This window comes from Arachis stenosperma, chromosome 3 (genome assembly GCF_014773155.1).
Source record: "Arachis stenosperma cultivar V10309 chromosome 3, arast.V10309.gnm1.PFL2, whole genome shotgun sequence".
Classification (NCBI taxonomy): Eukaryota; Viridiplantae; Streptophyta; class Magnoliopsida; order Fabales; family Fabaceae; genus Arachis; species Arachis stenosperma.
The window spans coordinates 148,701,322-148,712,355 of NC_080379.1; the positions used below are offsets into that span (position 1 = coordinate 148,701,322).

At 33.1% G+C, this 11,034-nt stretch overlaps 2 protein-coding genes across 3 annotated transcripts; one reads left to right on the top strand and one right to left on the bottom strand.

The window, feature by feature from the left end:
• Positions 1-1,194: 1,194 nt before the first annotated feature.
• Positions 1,195-5,688, bottom strand: LOC130968039 (protein ALP1-like). Its single transcript, XM_057893120.1, has 6 exons — positions 5,080-5,688; positions 4,917-4,982; positions 4,178-4,266; positions 2,192-2,708; positions 1,884-2,106; positions 1,195-1,800 (listed from the first exon to the last, which is right to left on the bottom strand). The coding sequence occupies exons 4-6, from the start codon at positions 2,705-2,707 to the stop codon at positions 1,352-1,354; spliced, it is 1,188 nt and encodes a 395-aa protein (XP_057749103.1). The 5' UTR covers position 2,708; positions 4,178-4,266; positions 4,917-4,982; positions 5,080-5,688; the 3' UTR covers positions 1,195-1,351.
• Positions 5,689-6,075: 387 nt separating this feature from the next.
• LOC130970336 (neutral/alkaline invertase 3, chloroplastic-like) lies at positions 6,076-10,500 on the top strand. 2 transcript variants are annotated; one of them, XM_057896395.1, is made up of 7 exons: positions 6,076-6,259; positions 6,904-7,644; positions 7,899-8,064; positions 8,167-8,378; positions 9,058-9,551; positions 9,645-9,693; positions 9,811-10,500. In XM_057896395.1, the coding sequence occupies exons 2-7, from the start codon at positions 6,949-6,951 to the stop codon at positions 10,126-10,128; spliced, it is 1,935 nt and encodes a 644-aa protein (XP_057752378.1). In that variant the 5' UTR covers positions 6,076-6,259; positions 6,904-6,948; the 3' UTR covers positions 10,129-10,500. The 2 variants fall into 2 exon arrangements, with proteins under 2 accessions (XP_057752378.1, XP_057752379.1); XM_057896396.1 differs by having other exon boundaries at positions 6,122-6,259; positions 6,708-7,644.
• The last annotated feature ends 534 nt before the right edge of the window (positions 10,501-11,034 follow it).

The window sequence follows — 11,034 nt, forward strand, 5'->3', positions numbered from 1 at the left end:
TTAATTTTATAATTATTTATTTTAGTAATTATTACATTTATTTTATTTATTTAAATAAAAAATGCGTAGTGTGTACCATACAAGAATACAAATAGTATTTTCAAGAAATATATTTTATTTCCCGGCCCATCTGTTGTTTCCTGAGGGTGTGTGTGGTTCAAAGATTAAATTTTATTACTAGGAATGTCATTCCTAGGAATATAATGTCTAGGAATAAGATTACTTGGAATATAAGATACCTATGTTTGTTTATAAAATTTAATATTTTGGAATGTTATGTAATAATCCTAGGGATGAATAAATTTTTGTTTGGTTGAGTTTAAATTTCTTGGTCATATTATGTAATATGTCAAAATTACCCTTATTCATTCAAATTAAAATATTAATGACTAAAAAATAAATATAAAGCTAATTAAATATTATTTTTTTTACATTGATTTTTTTTAATTTACAAAATATCTCTAATAATAAATTTACTAAAATACCCCTAATAATAAATATGTTTAGCTAAAATTATTATTAATTCTAATTTTTTTTAGAATTTACTAAAATACCCCTAATATCAAATATTTTAGCTAAATTGTTTATTGATTCTAATTTTTTTAAATTTATTAAAATACCCTTAATACTAAATATGTTCAAATAAAATTATTCTTGATTTTATTTTTTTAGAATTTACTTAAATACCCTAATATCAAATATGTTTAACTAAAATTATTATTGATTCTAAATTTTTTTAAATTATTAAAATATTCTTAATATCAAATAATTATTATTAAAATAATTATTACTAACATATTCCTAATATTCCTATTATTATTGATTCTAATTTTTTTAAAAAATTTACTTAAATACTCCCAATATCAAATATATTTAAATAAAATTATTTTTTATTCTAATTTTTTTTTAAAATTTACTAAAATATCCCAATATCAAATATCTTTAGTTAAATTATTATTGATTCCAAAATTTCACTTAATACAATATGTTTAATTAAAATTATTACTTTTTTACATTTTGAATTTACAAAAATACTTCTAATAAAAAATTTACTAAAATGCCCTTAATAAAAATAGGTTTAATTAAAATTATTATCGATTCTAATCTTTTTAAATTTACTAAAATACCCTTAATAACAAATATCTTTAATTAAAATTAACATTATCACAATTAAATTTACTAAAAAAGCATTACTATTATCCAAATAAAAGTTACAAAGAAGTCTCAAAAGTAAAAAATTACTTGCACTAATAAGCATACATGCACAACTCTTGTACAAGAACGCAACCACATCAATAAAATGAAATCAATGTTACAATAGACAGCCTTATACATAGAAAAATGAACATAATTATCGTGTATGATGTCTTCTCCTCCATTGGTTCCACATTTCTTGTGCAAGTTGATCCCTCCATCTACCCCAAGCATCGCTCGTCTCAATATGGTGGATCGTCCCCCCATCTACTCCAAGCATATTTTGATCTACTATCTCATCAATAGGATCCACAACCATCACTCTTCTAATGTGATTATGCAAAAGGCAACATGCAGTTATAATTCTTCCTTGAGTTTTAATAGGATAAAATGACCTTCCTCTTAAAATTCCCCATCTTGCTTTCAATACTCCAAATGCCCTTTCAATGACATTTCTAGCTTGTGAGTGTTTCATATTAAAAAGTTCTTGGGCCGTACTAGGTTGATTATGTGGATTAAACTCACTCAAATGATATTTTTGTCCTCTATAAGGTGCCAAAAATCCTTCACAATTCATGTATCCAGCATCACATAAGTAATAATGACCTAGTGTGACATACACAATTGAACAAAATTAATGAAAGATCAAATGGTTACTTTGATAACATATTAAAGTCTCGATAAAATACCTTGGGGAACACTAAACCCATTGCGAAATAGTGCATCTCGCAATACCCTAGAATCCGCAGCTGAACCCTCCCAACCCGCCAGTACGTAGATAAATTGCATATCGGGAGCAACCACTCCAAGCACATTGGTTGTTATGTCACCTTTTCTGTTTCGATATCTAGGCTTATCAGCCTCAAGGACATTGACTTTGATATGAGTACCATCTAAGGCTCCTAGGCAATCCTAAAATCCAAAACAAAGATCAATTAACTCAATCCTAAAGAACACCAACCATATGAGATTTAATAACATTAGCAAGATAAATTACCTTGAACCATTTCCATCGTTCATCCATTTTATCCTGGCTAAATGGTTGAGGTTTCTTCAGTAAGAGATTATGACATCTCAAAATAGCAAGCAATACATCATTAAATCGCCTACTAATTGTTTCTTCAGATCTCACAAATTGTCTCTTTATTACTCTAATTTTGACGTCATGTGCTATAATATGTAAAAACATGGCAACCATTTCTTCAACACCCATATTCCTACTTGGTTCTAACCTTCCATCCCTTTTAAGCATGTTACACAATGCATGAAAGGCACATCTATCCATTCTTGTGTTTTCTATACATGCTAGATCACTAAAATAAATAATCCTATCAACACTAACATCTCTTATTACTTCCCTACTATAACTATCATTCCATTTTCTTTTCTTTTTCTTCAATTGCAATATAATCAAAACATAGCAAATTATCAACAACTTAACCATAAGGTCATTCATTAATTCGAAATGTAAAATCAAGCAGGCAATAACTTTCATCTTCTGTTTAGGATCCATTCTGCAAAAAAAATCAAGCAGGACCAGTTTAGGAATATAAATAACTTTTCTTTTCTTTTCTTTCTGGTAGCAATATCAATGCAGTGGGAAACAACCAGAAAAGACAAGTTTAGGATTATATATATAATATAAGAATATGATATATATAAATATTTTTTATTTCAAAGTTTAATTTTGTCCAAATGGATGGTGCACACAAGCTACATAAGAAAACCATGCTCAATTTATGTGAATAATGAAGAAGTACCAGCAACTCTTGTAGTTAAACACAAAGAGATAATGCTAATAATAATAATAATATAAATTATGATAATGCGAATAGGACAAGTTGAAAAACTTTGGGGTAGTGTGATTTGGTCAACCCCCGCTAGTCAATTGAAATATAAATCAAACTTTTGACGTTTGTGTGGTTAGAGAATAGATACAGTTGTTGTAGTTGGCCACGATTTAAAATTTGTGAATGATAGTTTGGTCAATCAAGGAACTATAAGACTATAATATTGACACTATATATTGTGATGCCCCTCTTGGACACCCGGTCTTAACTTTCTCTGGCCTTAAAAAAAAAATTTGCCACCTAATGAGAGCAGAGAGATTATAACTGCATTCATTACAGATAACTGGGTTCACAATATGTTCTTCAAGCTTCTTGTATTGTTCGTTGTATTATTCTTAGCTAATTTTTGGCACAATGATATGGATAAATGCATTCAAACCATATCATAGGATATAATGGTCCAGATTTACATCCTTTTTTTATTTTATTTTTCAGTAGAGCATGACAACAAAATGCTGCCGACTAAGTATATAGATACAAGATTTGCTGATAATTCAGATAAAGGCTATATGATTCTACTTTGATTAGGTAGGATCATTGTATTTTTATAGTAGTGAAATAGATGTTAACATAACTCTATCTTATATATATAAAGGAAAAAAAGATATATTAATTATTAAAAAAGATTGTATGCTGACTGCTCCAGTGAATCAAAATTAAGGTCTTAATTTGTTTTCAGACAGAGACAAGATCAATATGATACTGAGTAGTATTGTTATGAAGGGATGGGCAATAAAGACATTGTACAAATATGAAGAGAAAAATGCAATGGCAACACTCATGTTGAAATATGTCACACCCCAAAGGAAACATATGATTAGTAAAACCAGGTTAGAGTTTTCTTAGTAAAAAAGAAGAGAGGCACTGGGTACATGGGAATAGGTCTAAAACAGTATCTGCAACCCTCTTTTTCACCAAAAGTTACTACTTACTAAAATAAAGAACACAGGATACATGAGACAAAATACTAACTTAGTAAGTGCAAACTCTCTATTCACCAAAAGTTACTACTTACTACTACCTGATAATTATATTTCTTCTTTTAGCTATGCTGTAACTTGGACAAATAACAAATATTATGTAAGATTCAAAGAAAGAAACATTAACAAATTCAAATCCACTAGTTTTCTCACTTGTATATCTTTAGCTTCCTTGGCTTTCTCACTGGTGTGCTCAATGAGGTTTGGATGTCTAGGAGTAGATGATAGTATATGTAGCAGATCTGTTCAGCAAAAGAGAGGAAATAAATTGAACCTATCTATGAACTAGTAGCAAATTCAAACAGCAAATTCTATATCATCATTTAATTTTAATGAAAGGTAATATCCAATAAATTGAATGCTGCAGACATGCTTTATACAAATTAGAGAACTTCAATTCTAATCCAAAACAGCTTGAAGTTTGATTGTAGGATATCAGCAAAAGAGAATCAAAAGCATCATAGTTAAATAGAACACAAGTAAAAGAATGCAAAAGCATAATAGTTAAATTGAGTTGATTAAATTCAAGTTCAGCTAACAAAATTGTAATGAAACAAAATTATCTTTTTTTAGGTCTCAGTGACATAATTGCAAATATCTGGCAGAGTAAAAGAATTGCAAGCAATTTTGGTTCTTGAAAAACAATGAAAAACAGCAAACACATGACTAGGTTATGTGCTCCAAAACTCAATCACCAATTCACCATCTAACCTTCATTTTCTCCCCTTAAATTTCAAACACCACAAACTTAAAAGCACTCACTGTGGAAAACAATTTTTCAACTTGTGACCTTATGCAAACTTAACAACGATGTTAACTACCTCATATCAGTGTCATCATCAAATCATCATAAATTTGGTATCAAAAACATCGTAATCATCAACTTACATACCTTATTCAGAGGGTAGCCCCTGTTTCCAGCATCAATAGCAACTAATTTGCTCTTAGTTAGTATCCCCTGCAACCAACAGAAGAAAGTGAGAGAGGGCAAGAGAGAGAGAGATCGAAAGAGAGAGAGATCGAAAGTGAAAGAGAGACAAAGGGAGAGAGAGAACCGTATGCGAAGCACTGGAGAAACGGTGGCAAAGCTTCCTCGTCGACGGCGAACTCGACACCAAGCAAGAGACTGATGGAGGAGAGAGACCAAACGCGAGCACGCGACGCGGAGGATCCGGCTAGAGGCGCAGCAGCGACGACGGCAAGCATACAGTGGCGGTGAACCGACGTGAGCTGCGATGATGGAACACGAACGCAAACGAAGGATTGAAGTGAATTTTCTTCTAGAATAAGGTGAGGGGTGGTCGTGCAAACTCAAATCGGCGGCGAGACGGTGCTAATACTGGTGGAGCCTCCATGAATTTGGGGAAGAAGTTCGGCTAGGTTTTAGTTTCGATGAAATTGGGGCTCTGCTAGGGTTTGGGTTTCTGATGAAATGAGGAGTAAAAATCTGAGAAGAAGTGTTGGAGTGAAATTGATAAGGGCATTTTGGTCTTTTCACTTTATTATACACATTCCATTCCCATTGGAATGAAAGATAACCAGGGGAGAGATGGGAATGAAATGGATTGGATTTTAATTCCAAAGAATAAAACATACCCGAGAATAATTTTTTATATCTTGAACCAAACATGAGAATAAAATATTCCCATCTCAAAATTCCTGAGAATATATTTGTATTCCCTCCAACCACACACACCCTGATGGAGAGCACCTCTTTTTCGTTTTCTGGGACTTGAATTCTACATTTTTATTAACCCAGTACTGCATTAATACTGATGAGTGAATTGGGCTGGATTAAGAGGAAGGAGATCCGATTCAATCCACAACCATAAATTTAATTTCCGGGTCTGATTAAACAAAAAAAATTAATGAAGACTTGGAGTTTGCAAGAAATCCCCCGATCGGCATTTTTTTGTGGTGCACAAAATCCTGAATTTCTTTTAATTTATTTTTGAGGCGCAGAGGTAATGTCAGAATGTCACGTGCCATAGAGGGAAAAGTGAATACTGAATAACTTTTTGTTATTAAAAAATAAAAAAAATCATAATTCATGATATTATAATATGATAAGAAATCATTTTTCTTTAAAAATAGGAAAAGAAAAACTGAAGAAGGGTTAACCGATACGGGACATCATCACATTAACTTGCGGTTTTTTATGATGATACGTCTTTTGTAATTAGAATATCTGAAGATCCAGGAGTACGAGCCACCATAGTCTCCATCGGCTCAAAGGTTAGCTCATTCAGAACAAGAGACTGCTTTCTCAATCTCGCATGTCTTTGCTTCCTACCAACGAATTATGCTTTGGACCACACTTCCACGTGTCATGCTGCTGCTTTTTTTTTTTCCCCTTTTTCTAGTAATGAAATCTGTTTATGCGTCTTGCCATTTCCATCTCTTCATGTGTCGATATTTGAATTGATTGTGTTGTAAGATTTTGTTTAGATAATATATTATTTTTTATTTTAATGTTAAATTCCCTTTTCGCTGAATTCTGGGCAACGGTAACATCTACTTTTTGTCTTTTTCTTTTTTTTTTTTAAAAAAAAAAAATTTAGCTCAGTTTCAGCTAAGATGCTTAATCGAGAAACTGTTGAGCATGCTTTTCTGTTGTGACTGTGATCTTTACTTGGTTTATGAGAAAATTTGATGTTGATCACTCCGCTCGGTTTTTTTGCAGGGTGTTTTTGTGTGAAAAAGAATGAGTTTAAATTCCAGATATGGCTTTAAGATATAGTGTTTCTTCCATTCTCTTACAAATTGCAGTATATGATTATTTTTCGATCATTTACTAGATGGATTCGATTCTCGTTGGCATCCAATTTTGCTGAATATTCCATAAGTAGTTTCTGATGTAATTTATGTAATGAATATAGGTAGCATATTTAGTTAAGCCGTTACGGTCCTTCTTTCAAAGCGATATGTCATTGGGAGCATCAAAGGCAGTTGTTCAGGTTCTGTGCAGGCCTGTGACTCAAACTGGTTATAGTGAGCACCTGGTGAACTCTTCGGATTTGACATTACATTCCACATTTCAAGTAAAATGTGTGAAGAAAAGACCCCCAAGGCATAGGCATTCGATAAGATGTTCTAGCATGCTTCTAAGTCAGTTACGAAGAACTCATCAACTTCGACCGATGGGTGTTAGTTTGGTCAATTATATGAACTATAGTGGGTCATGGTTTCAGACATGCAAATGCCAGCAGTCAGAGAGTGCAAGTGGCATAACTGCAGGAGATGGAAATGGAGCATGGTCTGTGAATAATATTGAAACATCAAATTCAGTAAACAACTTGGCGAATGCAAAGTCTATTCTTGAGTTCCAAGATGTTCAACAACTGAAACAAGAAAAGGCTTTGACATCTAAGATTGCAAATGGAACTATCCCAGATAGCTTCTCCATTGAGGAAGAAGCATGGGATCTACTAAGGGAATCTATAGTTCATTATTGTGGCAGTCCTATAGGAACTATTGCTGCAAAGGATCCAACCAGTTCCAATGTTTTAAATTATGACCAGGTCTTCATTCGAGATTTCATTCCTTCTGGAATAGCTTTCCTATTGAAGGGAGAGCATGATATTGTTCGCAATTTTATCCTTTATACACTTCAATTGCAGGTAAAGTCATAGTAGTCTTATGATCCTGATAACTTGCCCTAGCAACATTTAATACAACCTTGTCGAATTACATTCCTAATTAGATTTTGCTGAAGTGGAAGTACAGTGATTCCACCTTGTGCATTGTCTTGATTTGGCTAAAAACATTTTCCCCCTCTTTAGATCATTAATTGCATATAATTGACCCAGTGGGAACCACAGAATCTTAGCTGTCTTATTTCTGATATGCTCGAATTCATTTATCTAAATTTCAGAGCTGGGAGAAAACAATGGATTGTCATAGTCCTGGACAAGGTTTGATGCCTGCTAGTTTTAAGGTTAGGACTGTTCCTCTAGATGGTGATGATTCTGCAACAGAAGAGGTTTTGGATCCTGACTTTGGTGAGGCAGCAATTGGCCGTGTCGCTCCAGTTGACTCCGGTAAAATAACTATTCAGTTCAGTAAACTCTGTTTTAAATGGCAGAAGAAACTTAATATAACATTCCTTAGATTTCTGAACTTATTTCTTATGTGATCTTTAGGATTGTGGTGGATTATTTTATTACGAGCTTATGGAAAATGCTCCGGTGATCTGTCTGTTCAGGAGAGGATTGATGTGCAAACAGGAATTAAGATGATTTTGAGATTGTGCCTTGCCGATGGTTTTGACATGTTTCCAACGCTATTAGTAACTGATGGTTCTTGCATGATAGATCGGAGAATGGGAATTCACGGGCATCCTTTGGAGATTCAGGTACAGAGAATTTCCTGTCTTTCTTCAATTATAAGTTTTAATTAATTGGTACTTATTTAAAGATAAAAAAAGAAAACTTTATGCTTATTCATGGTTGTGCATTTCCTTATAGAGCAAAAATGATGTTTTTATATGTGCTATTTGGCATGAAGAAGAAACAGATTATCTTATGCAAGATTTATGAACAACATTCCTATCCCTTATTCTAATTAGAATGAGCTTTATCTTCTTTCATAATAAGGTGTTGATGATGTTAGTTTATAATTGTTACTAACTATTATTATGTGTAAGTGGTTGATATTAATATCATCCCATGCTAACAGGTGAAACTTCAAATTGTTTCTGCCACAGTTGGCAAAAGTAAAGAATTTTAACTTTATCTGAGAGTTTCGATTTTGGAATCCATTTAACTTTTAAAATCCCTATCATTGTAATAAACTAATTTCTATGACTAGCTTTGAGAATCAATTTTCATCTCGTGGGAAGGAGAAAACCTCATAATGTAGAATGTATTAATCATAGGAAAATATTGAATTTTATGTATTCTAAATTAGTTTCTTATTTTATTATGAGAAGTATCTTGTATTAAATGTTTGCAACAAAGATTAAATAGTGATCAAGTGAGCTTCTCCAATGCGTATTCCATTGCGTTTATTGTTTCTTCATTTTTTTTCCCTAGGCACTATTTTATTCTGCCTTACTTTGTGCTCGGGAGATGCTTACTCCGGAAGACGGATCAGCAGATCTTATACGAGCATTGAACAATCGTCTAGTAGCTCTTTCATTTCATATTAGAGAATATTACTGGATTGATATGAAAAAGTTAAATGAGATTTATCGGTATAAGACAGAGGAGTACTCATATGATGCAGTTAACAAGTTCAACATATACCCAGACCAGATTTCTCCTTGGTTAGTAGAATGGATGCCAAACAAAGGAGGTTATCTTATTGGTAACCTGCAACCGGCTCACATGGATTTTCGATTTTTTTCACTTGGAAACTTGTGGTCCGTGGTAAACAGCTTGGCCACCATGGAGCAATCACATGCAATATTGGACCTCATTGAAGCCAAATGGTCGGATTTGGTAGCAGAGATGCCATTCAAGATCTGTTACCCTGCTCTCGAAGGTCAGGAGTGGCAGATAATCACAGGCAGCGATCCTAAGAACACGTATTATATCTTTTCTATGGTGCTTTTCCGATGTCTGGTTTATCGAAATGTTCATCAAATGATTTTATTGTGCCATTCTATTTTTTTTTACAGGCCTTGGTCCTACCATAATGCAGGCTCCTGGCCAACATTGCTATGGCAGGTTAGCTATATTGGCCAAGTCACTCATCACAAACAATAATTTTATTAGTTAGTGATAAATTACACTGTTTGAGTTTTATGAAGGTTTGAGGATTTTGTTTAATCACTATTATTGCAGCTCACTGTTGCATGCATAAAGATGAATAGACCTCACATTGCTGCAAAAGCTGTTGAAATTGCTGAGAGAAGAATATCCAGAGACAAGTGGCCGGAATACTATGACACAAAGAGATCTCGGTTCATCGGAAAGCAATCGCGACTGTTTCAGACTTGGTCGATTGCAGGATATCTCGTGGCGAAGCTGCTGCTGACTGACCCGAGCAAAGCAAATATACTGATTACCGAAGAGGACTCTGAACTTGTGAATGCCTTGATTACTGCAAATCCCAGAGGGAAGCGTGGTCGGAAGAATTTGAAGCAGACCTACATTGTATGAAACCTTGAATTGCCATTCACCTTGTTCCTTTGGGTGGGTGGTATAAGCTTCAGAGTCCATTTTTGTTCTTGTAATCCAATCCATTCATCTTCAGATTAGTAGCATGTTATTCTAGAAACATTAGAGATGTGAAAAATATATAGTAATGATGAACCTGTGATATAGTATAGTAGTATGTACATGGATATGTAATTGTGTAGAAGATATTAATAACTTTGGGATTGTAAGTATCATACAAAAAGATGTAGCTAATGATAGACTGTGAGGACCTTTATGTTTTAAAAAACGTTTTCCCCCGTTTGTTTTAAAAGGGGAAAAAAATTATATCTAGCTACTATTAATTAAAAAAAGTGTACAAGCATTTTGCGTTAAGCCGAAAGAAATGGATACATATCAGCATGATGCATATCATAATGTACCAGTTGGCCCATTCTTATGACTCAATAGAAGATTGAATTAGAACACTACCCGAAAAAAAAAACGGGTTAGGCTTTTCCTATTTTTTTTTTCGCCTTTTCAAACTAATTTTAGTTTAGGCTCTACGCACCCCGCGACCAAAAACAAATAACTATTGAAAAAATTTATTCTTCGCTCTCGAATTCAATTATTGTTATATTTTAGTCATATAACAATAATTACAAGATTTTATAGTGCCATTTAATTATCTGTCATTCTACCTGAAACTTTTCATCAGAAAATAAGTGAGTCAAACATTTTTAACAGATTCAATGATATAAAAATAAATGTCTATATAATTTTTTAATGTTTATAGTGGTTGTGGTGGTCTTTGTGAAGGTATCAGACTTAAAGAAGAAGAAGAAGAGTAAGAAAGGTAAGAGAAGAAAGGGTTGTGAAGAATGAAGAGCAGAGTGTGCTCTGTGTTACTAAATTGAATTGAAAGGTAAA